Raw genomic sequence first — 22,724 nt, forward strand, 5'->3', positions numbered from 1 at the left:
AGCCAGTTTACTGCTGCCTTGGCAATAGCTGGTCTCTAGGGGCAGAGTATAGGGAGATGCTTTAAAGGGGCAGGACACCATCATGAGACCTGGGACAACGGAACACTTTTAGTTTGCTTTGTGGAGGCCGGGGGAGGGGGGGCGTGGGGAGGGGGGGAGGCGGAGGATCCCAACTGAAGGTGAAGACATTAGGGATAGCCTTTTCAACATTTCTGATGTGCGCTGGATGACTCTCCCAGCTGGCTGCATGGTCCGGTATCATGGCCAATTATCATGTGCAGTTAACTAACAAGCTAGGGCTCCCACAGCCCGTAAGGACAGCAGTGGGCAGCCTCATTCTTTTCAGCTATAGGCTTGGGCTAAATTTAGAATTTTCTAACCATTTTTCTGCCCTGGCTTCAGCCTAAAGGGGATAGGGAGGCAACCCACACAACAGTTGCCCAGGTCTGTCAGGCAGTTAGTCCCTTGCTTCTAGAACCATCTCTGTCTCTTCAATACTGGCTCCACCTCTCACTCTTGTCCCTCAGCACAGTCCCAAGTTAGGGGGCAGGAGCCAGCTTTACCAGGGCTCAGATGTGTGCCACAGAAGCACGCAGGGGGCCAGGCAGGAATAACGTCCACGGGGTTCGACTTGTCGTGGCTCCTTGGAGACCACACCAGTGCCTAGCTCGAGCTGTCAGATCGGGGCAGCTCAACAAACTCGATGGGCCCTTGAGTTCCCGACACTTCATTCAAACCCTTGCCCTGTCTGGTTTGCTCAGCCACACTCCTCACCCTAGATCAGTAAACATACCGGGCAGCTTGGGGAGCCCCACATCCCATGTCCGCTTCTACTGGAAACATGGAGGAGACCTGCAGCTGTTTTTCACTCTGAGCCTTCAGGCTGAGTGCTGGGCTGTGCTGTGCTGTGCAGGGGGCAACAAAGAGCTGATGACACTGGGCTCCATCCAACGGAGATTCTGCTATGGCCATACTTCATGTGAATGTCAACTTCATGCCCGTTACCTCACTGACTATTCACAGACAAGCCCTCAAAATGGGAACAGTACAGCCAAGGAGAATGAGGCTCCAAGCGGTTTCCTGACTGGCCCCAAGGTGCCACAGCTGCCAGGTGGCCAAGCCCCAAGACAAAACAGCCTGCCTGACTCCAAGGCCACTCTGCACTTTATAACCGCTGCTCTTCCCCACTTCCATGGAGGGAGCCCGTTGGTGACCAGGGCCTGCACAGCAGTGGGACGGGGTGGGTTATCTTTTTAGAAAACTTGTAGGACAGGAGGCTGTAAAGTACAGAAAAAATTTATTGGAAATTTCTTGAATACACTTTAAAGTATAGCTCAGTATTTCCAAACAAGATTGGCTAGAGGAAGGGAAGGGACTCTGCCACCTGGAGACGGGTGACGGGTCCCAGCCCTGTCCCGGCGGTGCTGCAGGAGTCAGTCTAGGGCTCACCCCTGTCACTTGTCTTTATGGGGTGGAGGGGCAAGGGCCAGCCTTGACAGGTGCTCTTCTCCTCCCAGGCTCAGCTTCCCTGGCGTCTCACTGATGGGATCCTAAAGGAAAGGCTGCTGCCTGCAAAGGCCAACAGTTAGGAGCCAAAGAGGCTAACAGGCCTGTCAGTGCTCAGCCTCAGGACAGCAGCTGAGATACTACGGCAGGATGGGGGCGAGCACATGGGCAATCAGTAGCTTACCAGGGCTTCAGCACTGGGGCCTTGGAGGCAAATCCGGACTGGTTCAGCAGGCCATGAGTGCACGCTGGCCCAGACAGGACGGCCATTTGTACACCATCGCTGGGAACATTTCTTCGTGGCAGCAGAATGCATGCAACAGGGGCAGGAGGGCTCAGCCTGACTGAGGCAGCATCAGAGCCCACTCTAGCCCTCAGAGCTGTCTTGTAGGTGGGACCAGTGTCACATGCATTTACTAACAAGCAGTTAAGGACCACCTGCTCCACTGCAGAACAGCTGCTGCCCATGAAGAGCCCAGGTGGGCCAGGAGGAATGGGGTGGGCCTTGTTTTCCTTAGCCAGGGCTGCCAGGTAGGCTGGGAGAGGGACAGATGGTAGGTGGGTGAGGCTAGGCACTTGATTTACTCAAGTAACAATACCTAAATGGTTAAGTCAATCATATGCCTAGCTTTGGTTTCTCTACAAGGAACCAATCCAGCTAGTAAACCTCAGGGCGGTGTGCAGACCCTGGGATTAAAGAAGGTGGTGGCCAGGCCCAGGAGGAAGGAGGAAAAGGCCCATAACTCAGCCCTGAGAAACAGGAACAAGTGCCCCCAGAAGGAGGGGCCCCTCTGGCCTTCCCCTGGGGCCACAGCGGGGCACATACAATGCATGGTATGTGCATGGTACAACTCTAGCGAGTTGTACACACAGAGTCGTACACATTTAGCACCCAAGGCTTCCTGGGCTGCCAGAATGGAGTCAGTTATTCTGCAGAAGCTGGGAGAGATTCAGGACTCTCACCAGGAATATGTAGGAGTCAAAGGTGAAGCCTGTTGTCAGTTCAAGTGCAGCAATTCTGGGAGGTCCCGTTGCCCTCAGCCAGCCCTACTCTTGGATCCCACCTTATGTAAAGAGGAAGGAAGACCCTCACAGCAGCAACCCAGAACCTGAGGAATCTCCACAGGGGGAGGCCCTACTCCAGGAAGAGGCCCTCCACCTTCCCCAAGCGAAAACATCTAACCTCAAACATATTTTCTCTATAAAATATCTGATTTCTCTGAAAGCAATAAATATTTACTGTGTTTTATAACCAAGGAGCAGCAACAGGGGGAAGAAGGAGAGAAAAAGAACTTTTGCTGTGACTCCCAGTGAGAGAATCCTGGAGATGTAGGATTCTTGTTTCCGTGGAGCTGAGGAGCTGAGCACAGGCAGCCACCAGGGCTGCTCGACCCTCTGCTGAGGGATGGGCTAGCACAACCCTCAAGGGTGGGAATGGCCGACTTTGGAGTTTCTCGCCACCTTGGGCAGGAGGCCTGTCATATTGCCAAAAGTATAGGCACAGGGGCGGAGAGAAGGAGAGGAAGACACCAAACCAAAGGGGACAAAAAAAGAGCCTGAAGGAGCCCTTCCTTCTTTCTTCCAGTACTGTCTCCTTCCTCTTCCTGCTTCCAAACCAGGCTCCGGGCCACCAGTTGGAATGTCAAGTGATTGACAGTAACAGCTGGTGGGCAAGGGGCCAGCTGCAGGGTGGACCCAGGGAAGGGTGTGGGGGCGGCAGGAGGAATGAGACCACAGCCTTGGTGAAGCAGTTGCTGATGGGTGGTGTAAGCAGATGGCCCTGGGGGCCCTTTTGTTATAAGCATCTTCCAATCTTCAAGACCAGGGGGTGGGTCCTCTCCAATTCTGTCACCGGGCTGGACTGCCACCATGGAGTCTCAGGAGGTGCAAGAACAGAGACTTCCAGGTCCCCATGGGGGAAACCAGCCTCTCCTCCACCTGGAGCAAGATGAGGGATGGGAGCAGCTGATGAGTGGGAAGCTCTGTCTCCTGGGACCACAAAAAGGGGATGCTGCTGGTACTCGAGGACACCAACTTTTACTGCAGAGTTTCTACAAAGGCATCAAATTCTCGGACATTCTTCTCGTGCACAGCCAGCTTCTCTGGTAGTGAGTCCTGTACCGGGAGGGGAGAGAAGAGCTGCTTATTCAGGTAGGGTCTTGAAGAGGCAGCCAGCCTGGGCGCCTGGGCTGAAGAAGAGAGCGCAGCACAGAGCTCAGCTCAGCAGTGCCGGCCGGGAGCGCAGCAGACGCAGGGCAGTGGGGCAGGCACTGGACAGTGGGCTCATATCCAGCAGGGTTTGTGGGGGTTCAGGGGCTTTGGCAGAACAGTCTAGAGAATCCAAGCAGGCCACACATAAATGAGCTAGAAAAGGACCATGCCAACAGGATGACACAGAGCCAATAGACGTGAAGTATCCTTAGCACAGATTAGACTAACACCAGCCTATAAAACCATAGGCTTAGCATGCTACAAATTTGTTTACAAGAGGTTTCTTCACGCCTGAGCTGGGCATCAGAATCACTTGGGAGCACATGAACAAGGTAGTCCCAACCACACTCCCAAGAGATTCTGACTCAGCAGGTCTGTAGTGAGGCCTACGAATCTGGATCTTTACATTGGTTGAGGAAGGGGTGAGTTAGAGTTGGGAGAAAACAGTAATAGAAGAAGAAAACCTGAGGAGTTAAGTTTAACTACCCTCCAGTATCAAGTATTAATAAAAATTTGACCCTAATCAGGTGCTTTGTCTCCACTGATTAATTTGCATCTGAAGAGTTGAATCATCACAGATTTCCTGGCAGGCGTGAGGTGGAGGTGCAGTTAAAAGCCTAACATTAGGGGCGCCTGGGTGGCTCAGCTGGTTAAGCATCTGACTTTGGCTCAGGTCATGATCTCATGGTTCATGAGTCTGAACCCCTCATTGGGCTCTCTGCTGTCAGCACAGAGCTCCTTCAGATCCTGTGTCTCCCTCACTCTCTGCCCTTCCCCCACTCACACTCACTCTCTCCCTCTCTCTCAAAAGTCAATAAATAAACTTAAAAAAAAAAAAAAAAGGCCTAACATCAAAAGCCAGGCTCTCTGGGATCAAAGCTGTGTTTTGCCAGCTAACCGCGACCATGGGCAAGCTATTTGTTCAGTGCTGGCTTTCTCATCCATAAGCTGGGATAATAAGGAAAGCTACCTCTTAGGATTGTCAAAGATTCATGTAAAGCACTTAAAGAATACTTGGCTCCTGGAAAGCCTCGATTAATGTGAAAAATAATATTTTGACATATTGTTAATACTGAGCATGCTTTTCTGTTTCAAACAAATCAAGGGCAGATATTCCGAGATCCTATTCCTAGAGCCATTCCTCTAATGTGGACAGAGAAAGTGACATTCCCACCTCAGGCAGAGGGACCCCGACATCTTGTGGCATTACAGTAAGCGGCTAGTTAGGTTTTAACAGGATGCCTGGAGACCAGCAAAGGTGGAGTGAGAGACAGCTATAGGGAGGGTCAGAGGCCTGTCTTGGCTGGCAGCATTCCATAACTAAAGTCACAAGAAGCCAGGTCAAAACAGGCCAAAAACAAAGGAGGCCAGAGTCCCTGACCAAGGGAGAAAAGGTATGAAACCCTGCTCCCAAAACTCCTCTTTCCAAGTAATAAATACTCCACTCCTGGTTACCAACTGTCAATAAAATATAAGAGACCCAGGGGTGCCTGGGTGGCTCAGGTAGTTAATTGTCTGACTCTTGATCTCAGCTCAGGTCTTGATCTCCGGGTTGTGAGTTCTAGCCCCGTGTTGGGCTCTGCACTGGGGCCTAGAGCCTACTCTAAAAAGAAAAAAAGGGGGGAAAAAAAGCTAGAGACCCAAACCCTGGAGTGCACAGCTCTCCATGGAGCTCGCCCACTCTCACGTCTGGAGAGTGTTCTCCCATGAATTCTTCACCACTGTGTTTGGTCCGCCTTTGAATTCTTTTCTTTTTTTTTTTTTTTTTTTAATTTTTTTTTTAATTTTTTTTTTAATGTTTTATTTATTTCTAGGAGAGAGAGAGAGACAGCTTGAGCAGGGGAGGGTCAGAGAGAGAGGGAGTCACAGACTGAAACAGGCTCCAGGCTCTGAGCTGGCAGTCAGCACAGAGCCCGACGCGGGGCCCGAACCCACGAACCACGAGATCATGACCTAAGCGAAAGTCGGACGCTTAACCGACTAAGCCACCCAGGCGCCCCAAATTCTTTTCTTGAGACAAGACTAAAGGCCTCCAGTGAGGTCCCAGTGACAGGCTGGGTGGAGGCAATTAGGGCCAGGGGTTTCCCTAGTCCAACTGGCAACAGTGGCATGGGGCACCCTGGTATGCCTCTGCCCTTTGAACACAGGAAATACACAAAGCAGAGATGTGGTAATTACAGTCAGTATCAGGACATCTGGCTAAACGCGAGAGCTGCCAGCTGAGTCAGGAATGAGCTCTCTGAGGAAAGGGCAAGACCACCAATATTCAGGACCTCACATCTCTTCTGCCTGACAAGCTGAACAGCTGAACGCAAGAGCTACTGGAGCGGCCTAGCTTAGTGGCAGCAGCGAGCAGAAGACAGCAGGCACTGAATGGCAGGGAGTGTGCAAGTAATGCTGAGCATGCACAGAAGAGGAGGAAGTCAGTGTAAGCAAGTTCAAGATAATGACTGCCAGGCAGAATGCAAATCTCAAGCGTGATCAACAGAATATAATGATCTAAAGTGTCTCTTTCCTGTTACATAGAGGATGCGAGGTGTGGGAGTGGGGGGAGTAACACGAAGAAACTTCTAGGCCTTGGAGCAGGAATGGCCATCAAAAAAGAAGAGGAGGTCAGAGGATGAGGTACGGCAGGGGAAGGGGTTTGCATACCAAGTCCTCAGCCATGGACTGTGCCCCGATATCTATGGAGAGGCTGCTCAGCTGAGGGGGATTCTGAAATTCACGGTAGAAGGTCCCCAAATCCATCGGAAGAATGTCATCTTTAGAAAAAGCCGGTTTCTTCAAAAACAAGACAGACTCAGGTTAGCTTGCCTTAGATCACAGAGAAATATTGGGAGAGAAGCTATGAATCCCTTCCAGTAATCATCAAAGAAAGGGTTCCTCCAGGCTCGTTTCTGGGAGAAGAATTGTTATCCCCTTCTCTTCCGGGCAGCTGAACCCTACCCCTGGCGATAAGACCCCTCTCCCCTGAGAAGGTTTATGTCCCCTTCCCTCAAACTCCCTTCCTTAGCAAAAGGCCATCCATTCAGGCAGGTATAGGATCTACAGGGATACCACTGGCAAATCCCCAGTTAGAACTAAATCTCAACCAAAGACATGGCACAAATGTCTTCTTGTTCACGGGCCTTCAAACGTGTCCCCATGTAGGGTATGAAGGCAGGCTCCCCACATGAACTGCACAGCCAAGTCCCCACCTGTCCCATCCCCGCTGTCTACACCAGCCCATCTGATCCCTGTGAAGGATGTCCTGCCCAAGTGCCCTGGATGCTTCTAAGTTTATTTCCGCTATGGCAGCAAAGGTCAAGAACGGTGACGGCAACTTACGAAGTCGATCATAACAAAGTCATCGTGGGTGTTGCCACTGCTGCCCCCACTGGAGCCATCAGAGTGCAGGCTGCCCTGGAGAGGAGATTCAGTCTCTGGGGAATCTGGAGGAGTCACCTGTTTCAGAATAAGGTGGAGGGAGGGGCTGGTTCCATGCACAGGTGCAAGTTGTTGTTAACAATCAAGGGTTTTGTAAGGGACCCAACGATGGCTGAAAATGCGTGAAGCCCGGAGCAAGGCTGAAGGTCTGTGGAGGAAGAGTAACTCGCCCAGGAAGACAACAAGCACAGCACCGTCTCACCATCTAAGGGGGACTCACCATGGGATCGGCATCCTCCAGCTCCAAGTTCTTGGGAGCAAACATGGCAAAGGGTATGTCCAAACTGGTCAGGGTCACCTGAAGAGACACAGAAATGTCAGTGCCCATGCCTGCCCCAGCGGACAGGCTTCCTCAGAGGCAGCCAGAAGCCTGCAGGTTCAGTAGATTCGCACAGCCAGGCTGACCATGCCAATCTCAGGTTCCTGTCCTGTTGGAGAACCTGAATCTCCTCTGCCTCCCAGCATACGCCTGGCACAAACAGGGGTAGGGCTCCCCATGATCCCGGGAAGCAGCTCTGGAATCCTGACCCAGAGTGACTCAGGAACAACTGTTGTGCACTGGCAGAGCTGAGGAGGAACTTCCTATTTTGAGTAAGGCTGAGGCACTAACACTTCAAGGCAATGTGTCTAAACCAAACGGTGCCTAGAGACTAGGCACCTCCCTTCTCCTTTGGGAGGCTTAAAAGATCACAGAACAACAGCTCTGAACTTCTCCTGGAGGGGTGTCACAGGTTATTAACCCTCTTCACAAAAAATTCACAAACACACACAATTTTGCATGCAATTTCAGGGGTCACACAGACCTCAGGTTAAGAGCCCCACCCCTGAGATGTTCTCACAGGTGGCAATGCCAGAAAAATCACCTGATTGATGGGCTTGTTGACAAAAGCCCCCACTTTTCGGACAAAGATGGTTTCCAAGACATCATGGGGGGATGCCCGGCCCTCACTGCTGTTTGATACAGTTTCAGTATCCTCGCTGGAAAAGAAAGATAGTGTTGTTACTCATTTCCAAACCACATCAGAGCCTATGTGGCTCCCCATAAAGCCATCGTCCAGTACAGGACTGGCCACAGGCCCACCCACATGGGAAATGGCAAGCAGCTCAAGGTGGGGAGGAGAACTGTACAGTCTAAGTGGATTCTAGACACCAGCCAGCAGGGAGGACCAGCACTGAGGAAAGGCCTGAGCTTTGATGACGTGCATTTAAGAACGCCTTACCTTATAGATACTAGGTCCTCTGTTTCCAGCTATCCCAGACATGCCTAGGAGTCGAGGCTCAGAAAACTAGAGTGTAAAATGACTAACAGGATCTTCCTTTGATTACATGACAGGGGGAGGGATAAAAGGATGGAAGTTTGGGAAGCCAGGAAAGAAAGTAATTATTTTCCCTGATGGATAGCACAAAAATATCTTCCTAAATAATTTTCCTCCCACTGCTCCACTGTGGGAATGGAAAAAAAAAACAAAAACAAAATTTCTATTATCCAAAAGTTCATTTAGGATGCGGTGGGGCAATGCACGTCATCATCTCTGGGGCCCTGCAGTCAAGGGAGGGCAGGGCAGGACAGCCACATCTTCCCACGGGAGAGCTCAGAGTGTAACGGAAAGAGAAGCTCAGCTCGCATCCAGCCATTCTGTGGGCTGAGGGATCTTTGGCAAATTACTTAACCCTCCGAGATCCTCTCATCTTTGAAAGACCAGTAACAGCAGTGATTTGTACAGGGTGGGATTATGAGAACTTTCATGTCCTGCAGAATCAATGTCTCCTTAATTTGAAATCTACAGAATTAATCACTTCTGGGATTAGAAAAGACAAACATTTTAAAAATTCTTTAATGAGGAAAAGCAGTTGTTTCTCAAGAATCTCCATGAGGTACTAGATAGCAGAGAGAAAAAAAAAATCACTCTTAACTACCGCTGTGGATACACTGTGGCCCCAAACTTCGGGGTTACAGCAAACACCCTGCTCTGGTCCTCAGGAAACACTGAAGACAGACTCCAAGGGAATAAATCTTGGGGTAAGAGAAAAAACACATCTGAAAGATCCTTTCAGTGAATGCAGGTGCTAAGAACTAGGCCCCTGCTGGTGGCTGGTCACAGCAAACCCAGGGCAGCTTCTTTATGTGTCAAGAACTTTAAGAATTCCACATTTGGGGCATAAGTGTCAAGCCTGAGGCAATGCTGAAAAGCTACTCTTTACTGACAAGAGATACACGCACATGTGCTGGGGGATGGGCGCCTGCTGGCCTGAGCAGCCAACACATGAACCCACCTGCTGGAAGGTGTGGCAGCACAGCGGGCCCCATCAGAAGGGGTGTAGGTCGCCAATCTCTCCTGGTCGGCCTGAGTACCGTGCGCAGGCTGCTTGGGAGCGAGGGGTACCCCACCTTCCTTCCCGGGAACCATGAGCTTTGGGGGGAAATGGAAAAATACAGTGAATAATGGCAGTGTCAGGCAGGAGGGGAAACTCCTGGCCCAGTGTCATGGTAGTTGCTTCTGAGCTTTTCCACCACCAATGCTGCCACCAAGTGGGCGGGAAACCTTGGAACTGTGTCCTCTCTGGGACTCAGCTAACAGGAGACATGCACTGGAAGGACTACAGAAGAAAGGAAAGAGAGGGAGAAAACACTGGAAGCTCTTCTTTCCTTTCTGAACTCTAGGAGGCCCTTCCTCTCCAAGTCACCTCTGGTCCTCTGAAGTTACAGAAGAGCTTTGCTTCAGAGCACCTGAATAACACTGGTGTCTCAAGAGGCCTCTCAACTGCTTTGGGGCAGGGCAGGCAGGCAGCACACGAACCCCCAGGGTCCTCCCCATCTTCAAAAATACCTGGTGAGGGTGTGTGGCATTTAAGCCAGCAGCAAACACTACTGGGTAAGCCAGGTCAGCTGATCCAACGCCCAGGGCAGCAGGCTGATAGGAAAGGCGAGAGCTTGAGAGCTAAGCAAGAGAAAAACAAAGAGGGGCAGAGGAAAGGAGGAGGAAAAACCAGGCAATCCTAGAGTATGACTAATGATGAAGATTGTGGAGAGATAAGGAATGGATCCCAGCCCACATCCTCACAGTGCAAGGGGCCTGACGTAAGGGTTAAAGACGGACCAAGCCATCACTTTTTAGCTAAGAAAAGAGGCTTGTTTGCAGTGGGATTGAGAGTCCCGGCTCTGCAGCCTTCCAAAGGCCTCAAATGAGTCCCCTGCTCCCTTTTCCCAGGGGCTCAGCTAACTGTTTAGGTTTCCAGCCCAGGCAGAACTTGCAGCCAGTCATTGGTTTCTCCCAGGTCATTCTATTTTCTCCTTTGTCCTTGAGGTCCCTTAGAAACAGAAGGCATCTTTAATCACACCCTCTATCACCCCTTGGTATGGGAGGGTTCCTATTTATATTGAAAAAGAAAAAAAATTACACTCTTGGATTGTTTATTTGGAAATCAGATATAAATAACTCCATGTATTTTTTACATCAATGGCAGGAGGATGGGCAAACGAGAAATCTTATTTTGGGTTGCTGTGCTATGGCTGCGTCCTGTTAAGAATCAATTACCAAGCCTCAAATAACCCCCAGAACACTTGGGAACATTTAAATAGCTATACCCTGTACCTTATTTATAATTTTTAAATAAAAAGATGCTGAGGCGCCTGGGTGGCTCAGTCGGTTAACCATCTGACTTTGGCTCAGGTCATGATCTCACGATTCGTGAGTTCAGGCCCCGCATCAGGCTCTGTGCTGACAGCTCAGAGCCTGGAGCCTGCTTCAGATTCTGTGTCTCCTTCTCTCTCTGCCCCTCCCCCGCTCACACTCGCATTCTCTCTCTCTCAAAACTAAATAAACATTAAAATAATTTTTCAAATAAAAAGATGCCATCTGATTATATCCCCTTCTCCCAGGATGGACTCACTTGATGGGAAAAGGCCAGTCCTGCCATGGGGACCCTCAGAGTATCCGTCACCACAGGAGTAGGGGTCTGAAAATGTGCCTTTGTGACAGTAAACACACACTGTGCACAGATACACACAGAGACAGGAGAAACAAAAAGAAAAAAGAAAAGGGACTTGAGAAAGAAGTGAAAAAAACTCCGGAAGGGGCAGCAGCAGCAGAGGCTGAAATGCATACTGGAAGTCAGGAGGGAAGCGGGGAGAAAGCTGCATGGCTGCCTTCCTAAAAGGGCAGCCTGAAGGGTCTGAAGAAGAGACATTTGTCCCAGGGGGGCTCCACCGCATGTTGTCTCCTTGATGAGCAGGTGGAAAACAAAGCTGAGTCAAGGTGGCTTGACTTGGCAAAACAGGGAAACCTGCACCAAGCATTAGTGTGTCATTAGTCAAAAGCAGGTGGAAGGGTGTTAGAGAACAGTCTCCAGCAGGAAGGGCCCAAGAACAGGTGCAAGACATGCTGAGGATGAATGAAGACGCTGAGGTTACGATGCTTAGACTGAAGGCCTTTTGCTGGGGACCCAGGATCTGCAGGGACAGGTGTAAACAACTGACATTTGTTGGCTAGAACTTGAAGATGCTCAGGTACCCACCTGCATAATTTACTATACCAACCCAGGCAGGATGAAGGAGTGTGTACAGGTATGGGGTGTGTAAAGGTATGGGTGTGGGTGTGTGTGTGTGTGTGTGTGTGTGTTTTACATCCCCAGATGGTGAAGGAGAACTTGCAGTAAAAGCTGGAGCACTTTCGAAACTCTTCAATTTCAAAACTAATTATGCTTATTTTTGGTCTTGCTGGTTCCATGTCTTACCAATTAGATACTCAAAGCTTAGAACTGGAAGTTGGACCTGAAATCACAGTAGCAGGTTCAGGGTCACAACTATTTCTTAACTCTGTGCCCACATGACACAATGGTCTTTGTTTTGTTGGGAAAACAAACACCCAATTAACATGCATTTACTGGACTCTAGCAACAAGCTCAGAGAGAAGTTGTTGAACAATTATGCAATTCCCTGAGTTAAATCAAGGAAGAAACTATTTCAATATTTACAGGAATGACCTGCTGGCAAATGATTCTCTCTCTGTTCTACCATTAAGGTTCAAAATGATTCCTGGGGCGCCTGGGTGGCTCAGTTGGTTAAGCGTCCGACTTCGGCTCAGGTCATGATCTCACCATTCATGTGTTTGAGCCCCACATCGGGCTCTGTGCTGACAACTAGCCCAGAGCCTGGAACCTGTTTTGGATTCTGTGTTTCTCTCTCTTTCTGACCCTTTCCGGTTCACACTGTCTCTCTCTCTTTCTCAGAAATAAATAAAACATTAAAAAAAAAAAAAGGTTCAAAATGAATACTGCCGCACCAAACTGTACCAGCCTTGACTAGAGGTACTCAGAGGGTAGTGCCAGGGCTCACCCATGGGATGCTCAATGTTGGTAAGATCTTGTAATGATCTACTTTCAAACTATGATAAGACACAGCAGGCAACTGATCCCATGAGAAAGGCAGGCTCCTCTTACACAGGCCAACAAACTCTGCAAACATGAGATACAGGAACTACTTAACTTCCCCTCACTTTTGGGGTCGGGTCAAATTTCCGCTGTATCCAAGACAGAGACAAACTGATTTGTTAAGACCCAACCTCACCATCCTCTTATTTCCCAGGTCACAACTTTATTTATTATGAATGTATCACTTGTACAAGAAAATAAAACTTCAATGAACACCAAACTTGACACTGACTTAACATTTTGCTTATCTAAAAAATAATCTACTTCCACTAATGTGCTCTAGTGGGCTTTCCCCTCTTTTCTGGTCTGTATTGCTCTATGTCGGTAAGTGTTCCAGAAGCTGCCCCCTCCCAGAGCAATGGTGACACTTATGCCTATATATGTTTGAGGGGGGGAAGGGAGTAACAGTTGTCACCCCCCCAAACCAAACTGTCTGGGTAGCTTTACAAGAACCTCCTTAACTCTAAATTGGAACAACAGAAATAGTAGTGAGCTATGGATTTTGTAATTTCCTCCACAGACATTAAGCTAGCTTTTGTGTCTTAACTTCTGCTTTTGGAACAGATTAGAATCATAATTTAAATCCAAGATCTCCTAAAAACTCAGAATGAAATAAATTTAAAAATTTTCTTTCTTTCTCTCTCTTTCTTTCTCTTTTTGAGAGAGAAGAGAGGGCGAGCAGGGGAGGGGCAGAGGGAAAGAGAGAGAAGGCTCCATACCCAGTGCCTCTAAATATTTTAATAAAAAACATAGGGGGCCCCCTGGGTGGCTCAGTCAGTTAAGCGTCTCGCTTTAGATCAGGTCATGACCTCACGGTTTCTGAGTTCAACCTCCATCCGCATCAGGCTATCTGCTGTCAGCATGGAGCCTACTTTGAATCCTCTGTCCCCCTCTCTTTCTCTGCCACTCCCTGGCTCGTATTCTCTTTCTTGCTCTCTAAAAAATAAATACACATTAAAAAAAAATGGCTTCAAAAAACAAAACCCACAGAAAACAAAAATTTATATATGCATAGTGAACTAATTTGTTGGGCTCCCAAAATAAAATGGTGAAAGGTGGAGGTGCCTGGGTGCCTTAGTTAGTTGAATGTCCAACTTTTGATTTAAGCTCAGGATTGGGGGATCAAGCCATGCATGAGCACTCCATGCTCAGTACGGAGTCTGCTTGAGATTTTCTCTTTCTCTCCCTCTGCCCGTCCCCCACTTGTGCTCTTTCTCTGAAAAACCCTAAAAATATCGATCAATCAATACAATTTAAAATTTTTAAAAAAAGATGGTGAAAGGGGATCATCTGGGACTAATTGAGAGGAACACAGAACTGAGTTAGATCTAATGTGAGAGAGGGGAGGGGAGCGACAGAGACAATGAACAGGCAGATCAGCAAGCTGCAAGCCATGAGGTGGGAGATGAATGACTCGAGGTGGAAGGGAAGAAGTGCACCCTGAAATTCAGTCATCTGGCAACAAACAACTACTTAGCTGAACCAGACCTGGTACCACATACATTATACAACAAGGCCACACAGCCATGTCCGCTTGGACACTGGGAACACGAGCCTGTGTTTCATTGAAACTGGGCTTGACACTGAAGATTGACTCAAGCGGAAAAGTTAATGGTTAAAAATGTTCAGAGAGGGCACCTGGATGGCTTAGTTGGTTAAGCATCCGACTCTTGATCTTGGCTCAGGTCATGATCTCATGGTTTGTGAGATGGAGCCCCGCAGTGGGCTCTGCACTGACATCGTGAAGCCTGCTTGGGATTCTCTTTCTTCTTCTCTCTCTGCCCCTCCCCCATGCTCACGCTCTCTCTCTCTCTCTCATTCTCTCAAAATAAACATTTAACAACAACAACAAACATGTACAGATAAAGAATGCAGATAGCCAGAAATCTGTATCAACCATTACAAAAACTGATCTGCTGGCTTCTTACTGGCATTTTATGCTAAATAATTATTGGCTCTGTCTGTGCTCTTTCCATTATTAGGAACCATATTTACCACCTCAAAAGTGAACTGGCTACCAAATTAACAAGTGTAGGGTAGAATCTCTCTCTGGTATTAGAATGCATTTGGAATCCTGTGACTGATTTTCTGGGGAATTTCAAGATGTCTCCAGGAAGGTAAAGGTTACACGTAATCTTGTAGGTTAAGAATGGTTACAGATAAGGGGCGCCTGGGTGGCTCAGTCAGTTAAGCGTCCGACTTCAGCTCAGGTCTCATGGGTGGTGGGTTTGAGCCCCGTATTGGGCTCTGTGCTGACAGCTAGCTCAGAGCCTGGAGCCTGTTTCAGATTCTGTGTCTCCCTCTCTCTCTGACCCTCCCCTGTTCACGTTGTCTCTCTCAAAAATAAGTAAAAACGTTAAAAAAAAAAAGTTTTAAAGAATGGTTACAGATTAGAAACAATGTAATATTATCTACTGGATAAGAAGACTCTCCCACACCTCTCAAAGGAAACCCCCAGAAACAATCACCACCACCACCAAAAGAGACTGTATCTAAATTCTGAGACCATTTCATAAGGCCTGGTATATGCACTAATAACTACAGCTACCCCAGAACCTGTTTCCCCCTACCTGGGATGGAGGGGAGGTGGAAAAAGAGGTGGTACACACTTCTTGAGAATCTTCCACCGAAGGGTATGTTACTCCAGTGTCCTCACCAGCAGTTCTATGACAGGGGGAAAATGAATCATGAATTTTACTGTGATGGCAGTTGATTTCGGAGAGGACACAAAGGGAGCTTAGATAAGGATGCAAGTACTGTTTCAGGCAGAGCTCTTATGGCAAGAGAGGTGTGATGAGTCCTTGATAATTTCAAATATTTAGAGGTAGAGCAAGCTTTTGATTTTTAACCCAAACACTTTACCTGATATATCACTTGAGAATATTTTCTTAAGCCTGACCAGTGTTGGGCCAAAGAACTGTTAGCAACGGAGATGCAGTGAAACAAAAGTCTAAACTCAAAAGACAAACTTATCCAACTTCAAAAGTCCTTCACATAAAGGCAGTATCCTTCCTTATACACATCTGTTCCAACCTCTACAGAATTGTTTTCTAGGATTTAGGCCTGAAGAATTTGATTCTAATGTATAACTGAACTGTGCCAATAATGACCAGAAAACCATTTAATTTGTGAAGGATGTTCTGTTAATTACTGCCATTTGTAGTCTCTAAGGAAAATCAAATTGAAAATCAAATTACTACCATCAAAATGTCCAAGAATTTTCTGAGGTAGCCTGTATATTCCAAGTCTTGGTGTGCCTTATAGGTAGCAGCAAGAAGGGAAGCTAACCATTCCATTTCTCTCCATGCGGGGTCTCTATCACTGCCCCTGCCACTGATGAATGCTGACGAACGTGCGCTATGTACCTGTGCAAGATGAATGCTTCTCCCTAGCTGCAGTTTGGGAAAGCACCTTTCACATTCCTCACCTGTAATTGCAGGGGTGCATGGGTGAGGAGCTGGGATAGGGACGGTCCACAAAGTGATCAATGATAATCCCCATGATAGGAGGGGTCCTCTCAAATTGCCTAGAATGCAATAAGCAGATCACAATATTTGTTAGAATGCCCTGCCAGTCCCCCTGAAGTTTCCAGAGGACCCCTCACCTTGTATCTATTAGTAGGAACCATCAGAGCCTTATCTATTGTATCCCTAAATATAAACCACAACTCTACATTAGTGGCTCGGACACACTCAGATTCTCCAATCCGGAAACTGGGCTCTCTCTTCAGAAGGGGGCCAATTTCAGCACTGGCAAAGCTGAACTGCAGGCTTAGCCACGGAGTTTGGGGAAAAAGCAAACTTTAATATCTTTAATATCTTTGCAAGAACTCCTTTGGGTTCCAAGGCTCTTTCCTCACCTGGTAGACATAAATGCCAAGTTAATTCTGTAAGCACAAGAAAGAGTGATGGTGCCCACAGGGGTGCCTACTGTCCCAACACGCACGGTCTGGAAACCTAGGAGAAGAAATAAATAATTAGCTTTTCCCCAGAGAATACTGACACTGGCATTATCTACTTAGAACCATGAGTGCAGCTGCCTCAATTTCTTATATAGATCTGGGGTTTTTTTCTATTGATTCATTTTATGTTGAACTAATATTGGAAAGGAAAACAGCATTCTATTTACAGATAAACCTACCTTCAAAGAGGCAAAACAACTGTTTGTCCTAAAGTTTGAGCAAGTCCTAGCCAACCTGGCCCAAATGTGTCACATGCCCAGTGAGACAGTAAAGGGCCCTCGGGGTTTGTCACACAAACACCTCAGTTTATGTAGGTGCAGAAGTAACTGCACTTCTATTCATGTTCCCACCCAGAACTAAGTATAGAAAAGAGCCAGGGCCTTGCCGGCAATACTTCCAACAAAGCTTTCCTGGTTTTCTTGGTTTCATTTCCCGTTTTTCAAAACTGCTTATGCTCATCAGAAATGTTTAACATCTCACTGTAGAAAATTAGGGAAACAGACAATAGTATAAAGAATAAGAAAGAATACTGAGTTAGTAAAACTTTGGGGAAAATTATTCATTCATTCCCTGGCAGCTCTTTGAACCACTTTTCTGTCTTTTCCTTACTTATATCACACATACTAAAATCACAAGCTATATATTATTACAGGCAGCATTCAAACATATCTTTGAAGTCAGGAGGGCTCTGAACACTACAAGTGCTTTTCAAATTTGATACATACCTTCTCCTAAGCCATTCAGCTGCACTTCCCCAAAATATATCCTTAGGAAAAAAAAGAAAAGGAAATGATTCTTTATTCTAAGGGCCTCTATAGCCAAAACACCTAGCTAGAAACAAAATAAAACAAACCCTCCATCCAAAACACCTAGCTAGAAACAAAATAAAACAAACCCTCCATTTCTTATCTGCATGAAAACCTCTCTTAATGGAGCAATAATGTTACTAATTCAATTAAGCTGCAAGTACAGGTATGTAAACGAAGAGAACTGGTTAAGGAATGAGGAAAATAGGGGTACCTGGGTGGTTCAGTCAGTTAAGCATTCGACTTCAGTCAGGTCATGATCTCACAGCTCAGTTCCTGGGTTCGAGTCCCCTGTCAGGCTCTGTGCTGACAGCTCAGAGCCTGGATCCTTTTTCAGATTCTGTGTCTCCCTCTCTCTCTGACCCTCTCCTGCTCGTGCTCTCTGTGTCTCTCAAAAATATGTAAACATTTTAAAATGTTTAAAATGAGGAAAATAATAATTAAGTGGAGTTCACAATTTCAATTTCTTCTTCCTGCTCCTTCAGTGTATTTATTTTTTAATCTTTATTTTATTTTTGAGAGAGAAACAGAACATGAGCAGAGGAGGGGCAGAGAGAGGGAGACACAGAATTTGAAGCAGGCTCCAAGTTGAGCTGTTAGAGCCCAACGCAAAGCTTGAACTTACAAATGTGAGATCATGACCTGAGCTGAAGTTGGATGCTTAACCGAGTCACCCAGATTCCCTTCCTGCAATGTATTTTTAAAGTATAACTAGTGGGAAATAAATAATATGCAAATAAGGCTGGCAAAGAGATCTGGAATTACTATTAGAAAGTATTAAATTTTTTTTGGGTGTGTGGGTGGCTCAGTTGGTTAAGCGTCCGACTTCACCTCAGGTCATGATCTGATCACGGTTCGTGGGTTCGAGCCCCACGGCAGGCTCTGTGCTGACAGCTAGCTCAGAGCCTGGAGGCTGCTTCAGATTCTGTGTTTCCCTCTCTCTCTGACCCTCCCCTACTCATGCTGTCTCTCTATCTCTCAGAAATAAAAAACATTAAAAATTTTTTTAAAAAGTACTAGATTTTTTTTAGATATGTTCAACATAAGATTATATTAGTTTCAGATGTAAACATAATGATTAAATATTTGTTTACACATTACAAATTATCACAGTAAGTCTAGTTAATATCCATCACCATACAAACAGAAGTTTTTTCCCTTGTGATGAGAACACTGAAGATCTTCCTTCTTAGCAACTTTCAAACAAGCGATACAAGGTACTAGATTTTGAAGAGCGGTCTTCAGTTAATGGGAGCTCTCCATGCTTGTCACAAGTCATTCTAAAGTTAACAAATTAGAAAACCACGGGGCGCCTGGGTGCCCCAGTCTGACTCTTGATTTCATCTCAGGCCATGATATCACAGGTTGTGAGTCCAAGCCCCGCACTGGACTCTGCGCTATCAGTGCTTCAGATCTTCTGTCCTCCTTTCTCTCTGCCCCTCCCCAGCTCACACAATCTCTCTCTCTCTCAAAAATAAACTTAAAAAAAAAAAAAAAGAAATTATGAAATCTTTTCCACTATAGAATGATTACATAAGACTATTCTGAAAATATAAAAATATAAGCACAGCAGAACCTTTCTCTGATTCCCTGGGAAGGCCCATCTATATTAGCTAAAAGTCTGAGCTGTAAAACATTACAAACTATACTACAAAACATTACTATATTTTTCAAGTAACATTGTTAAAAAGTAAACACAGACATGGGTTTGTTCGATTAAAAGCTAAGTTCTAACAATGTGTAAATCCCTATGGTTAGGTGCTGGGCACGTGATAAGGAGAAAGTAGGGATGAGATTCAGGGTAAATCTGAAGCCTAGGTCTCACAAATTATGATCTGGTATGGGAGAAAAGAAACGTATATAAATATCTGAAATACATGCATCAAAGTGACAGATACCATAAAACAGGGGCCAGCAAACTTTTGTTAAAAGGATCAGATATTTTAGGCTTGTGGGCCATAAAGTCTCAACTTTGCTGTTGTCCTGCAAAAGTAGCCGCTGATGATGGTACACAAATGAAAGGGGTGGCTGGGTTCTAAAATAACTTGTATTTTGCAGCACCTGGCTGGCTCAGGTGAATCTTGGGGTCCTGAGTTCGAGCCCCATGTTGAGTGTTTTGTAGAAATTACTAAAAAAAAAAAAAAAAAACCAAACAACTTTTTCAATAAAAAAAAAGCAGATGGTCTGCTACCCATAGTTTGCCGATCCCTGCCATAAAGTAATACAGAAATGATGTCAATAAAATGTTGCCAAACATATCTTGCTAGTAACCTTCTAATAAAAATAAATTCAGTACCCATTTGGGGGCACCTGGGTGGTTCAGCCGGTTATGCATCTGACTCTTGATTTTGGCTCAGGTCATGAGCTTACTGTTACAGGATCAAGCCCCATGTTGTTGTAGGATCAAGCTCCCCACACTGGGCATGGAAGCTGCTTGGAATTCTTTCTCTCCCTCTCCCTTTGTCCCTCCCTGCTTATGCTCTTGCTCTATCAAAAACAAAACCGAAAACTCAAAAAAAAAAAACACCCCAAAAACAAACAAAACCCCCAAAAAACAAACAACACAAACTCAATACCGATGTGAATATTGGGTACACTGCTTAAAATAACCTCATTATCTAACCTTTCTCTTGGCTATATCTTTTTTTAATGTATATTATTTATTTTGAGGGAGGGCAGGGAGAGACCAACTGAGCCACAGAGATGCCCCTTTTCTTTTTTTTAATGTTTATTTTTGACAGAGAGAGAGTGCACGTACATGCACATGCACATGGGGCGAGGAGAATCTCAGACAGGTTCCACTCCACACTCAGCATGGCATGGAGCCTGACATGGGGAAGGGCTCGATCTTACAACCACAATATCACAACCTGAGCTGATCCAGATGCCCCTTGGCTATATTCTTTATACCATTCAGGTGCTAAGCAAAAATTTTCTTCACAGATAGTAGACAATAATTTACTTTAATTCAGTCTTGATGAACAACAAATTCAGAATGAATTTTTATAATGATGTAATTCTACAGTGACATGATCAAATCTATAGGGCCAGGAGAAAATGATAATATAGCTGAAAAAAAGAGAAGGCTATTATTTAATGATATAAGGTTATACTGTTACCCTGTTTTGTTTCATTTTTTAATGTTTATTTATTTTTGAGAACGAGAGAGAGACAGAGCACGAGCAGGGTAGGGGCAGGGAGAGAGGGAGACAGAATCCGAAGCAGGCTCCAGGCTCTGAGCTGTCAGCACAGAGCTCGACGTAGGGCTCAAACTCACGGGCCATGAGATCATGACCTGAGCTGAAGTTGGATGCTTAACTGACTGAGCCCCTACCCTGTTAAAAATAGTATTAAAAGGGGGGAAAATAGACAATTCTATATCTGAGATCACCCATTTCTCTATGGTTTAAACTACAGTTATCTGTATCCAAAAGTACTCTTAAATGATAAACTGTGAACAATACATACTGTATTACTCCAGAGGCACAGAATAAAGGATGCCTTTAAACACTGGTAACGAAAAGGACTAGGAGTCCTAGTCAACTAAGCTGATACCTAGTGGTGTATTATGGTTACTTACAAAAGAACCAAAGTGAAGGGGGTTTAGCATAAGAGTTAGAAAGTGATTTGTTATATTTGACTAAAAGTCCAGTAATTTTCAAATGGAATACTCAACCTGAAACCTGGGAAGACTACAGAAAAGACAACAAATATATTTTAAAGATGAAAAAATAAACATGAGTAAGGTTGCTATATTACTAAGAAAATTACAGAATGACTTGATAACTATTCTCAGGTAGTAGATTGTTTCAAAATAACTAGTTAAGTCTCTAATCCTTACTCCTTCCATCCTGCTATACTAATTTCTCCTCACAATCACTCTATACATGTAAGCCAAAGGCTAAAATCAATGGCTCATCATTAATATACCAAGAGAGTCTTGGGTGATTTGGAAACTCCTGGCTTTCCACGCTCTGCTCTCACACTTTCCTTATCTTTTTTTTAAAATTTTATATTTTATTTATTTCTGAGAGACACAGAGAAAGCACATGAGCAAGCAGGGGAGGGTCAGAGAGAGAGGGGGACACAGAACCTGAAACAGGCTCCAGGCTGGCTGTCAGCACAAAGCCCGACGCGGGGCTCGAACCCACAAACCGTGAGATCATGACCTGAGCCGAAGTCGGATGCTTATTCGACTGAGCCACCCAGGTGCCCCCCCTCCTTATCCTTTTTACCACCGCTCAGGTCAATCTGACAACCTGAGCACAGCTCAGATCCCATCCCCCACTTTTATCCCTTGCTATCTTTTACACTTCCCACCTGGAATGATCATTCTCTTTCACTTCTATCAGCTAAAGTTCTCTCTGCTCCAAGGTCTAGCTTGAATGCCACTTTCTCCAGGAAGCCTGTCTGGTTTCCCCCACCTAGAACAAACTTTCCCTTCTTGTGTTCTTCTAGGACTTTTTTCCTGATACTGCTATGTAGTTTTCCAATCCTAATTTTTATTATAATTATGCATGTGCCAAACTGTTTCTCCATCAGATTAAGAACACCTGTAGGGCAGGGCCTCTGTATATTCTTCCTTGGGCCTAGCACAACACTTGCATTAAAAAGGCACTTAATAAATAGGTGTTGAGGTGAACTACTCCAAGGGAAATACTTTATGAACTACTGATGAGTTCTTTACATCCACAGACAACCAATTAAAAACAAATTAAAAAGAAAAACAAGTTGAATTAGCAGGCTGTTAGACAAGATTTAATTTAATTCCAAAATGTAGAAGGCTGTGGAATCTTCACAGGAGAGCTTAAAGTCTTAAGCTCCTTTTTGAGCTTTGAGATGTGTACCAGTAGAACCCCCAAATCCATTCCACAGTACTCATGAGTGTGCACAAACAAAAGGACCAAGAACCCCGTAGCTTTAGAAAACTGAGGTTCACAAAGGAGGAGGACTAGATAATCACAGTAAAGCTATAGCATCAACTATCCAAGCAACCATCTATCCAGAATTAATCACAAGATACCCATATGCAGGTCAAACAATGTGCAAAGTGATAAAGCTAATGAGTGAATCGAGAAGGTGAAGAGCTATGTTGTTTACCTGTATAATATGACATATTCATGCCCCTGTTTTCTGGAGAGTCTGTAAGCCGGTGTCACCCTAGTTATGGCAAGAAGGGACTTCAGCAGCAGCGACAGCCTGTTGTACACCGTGTAGGAAACTTTAATCTCTTTATCACACCTGAGGAGTGCACAGACACAATCAGCATTTGCCTACTCAACTAACATAAAACCAAGAAATGCACAGATACAGAGATGTTAGTCACGTTCTGTCGTGACTGAGATTAACCTGCTAGCATTATTCATAAATCCTGATAGAATATA

At 45.9% G+C, this 22,724-nt stretch overlaps 1 protein-coding gene across 9 annotated transcripts in view; it reads right to left on the minus strand.

The window, feature by feature from the left end:
- Positions 1-1,280: 1,280 nt before the first annotated feature.
- The window catches only part of ATG13 (autophagy related 13), a 54,429-nt gene continuing 32,985 nt past the window's right edge, over positions 1,281-22,724 (minus strand). For 2 of the 9 annotated variants that reach the window (XM_039226716.1, XM_039226717.1), the window contains 13 exons: positions 22,441-22,581; positions 17,260-17,300; positions 16,433-16,529; positions 16,001-16,099; positions 15,144-15,237; positions 11,035-11,133; positions 9,972-10,082; positions 9,418-9,554; positions 8,007-8,121; positions 7,364-7,441; positions 7,045-7,161; positions 6,370-6,498; positions 1,281-3,621 (listed from right to left, as the gene is read on the minus strand). In XM_039226716.1, the coding sequence (XP_039082647.1) occupies positions 3,544-3,621; positions 6,370-6,498; positions 7,045-7,161; positions 7,364-7,441; positions 8,007-8,121; positions 9,418-9,554; positions 9,972-10,082; positions 11,035-11,133; positions 15,144-15,237; positions 16,001-16,099; positions 16,433-16,529; positions 17,260-17,300; positions 22,441-22,581 (1,336 nt within the window). In that variant the 3' untranslated portion in view covers positions 1,281-3,543. The remainder of the gene's footprint in view (positions 3,622-6,369; positions 6,499-7,044; positions 7,162-7,363; positions 7,442-8,006; positions 8,122-9,417; positions 9,555-9,971; positions 10,083-11,034; positions 11,134-15,143; positions 15,238-16,000; positions 16,100-16,432; positions 16,530-17,259; positions 17,301-22,440; positions 22,582-22,724) is intronic. The other 7 variants (XM_039226718.1, XM_039226720.1, XM_039226719.1 and 4 more) reach the window with 7 other exon arrangements.

The sequence above is a fragment of the Hyaena hyaena genome, unplaced genomic scaffold, assembly GCF_003009895.1.
Source record: "Hyaena hyaena isolate Hyena2069 unplaced genomic scaffold, ASM300989v1 scaffold_23, whole genome shotgun sequence".
Classification (NCBI taxonomy): Eukaryota; Metazoa; Chordata; class Mammalia; order Carnivora; family Hyaenidae; genus Hyaena; species Hyaena hyaena.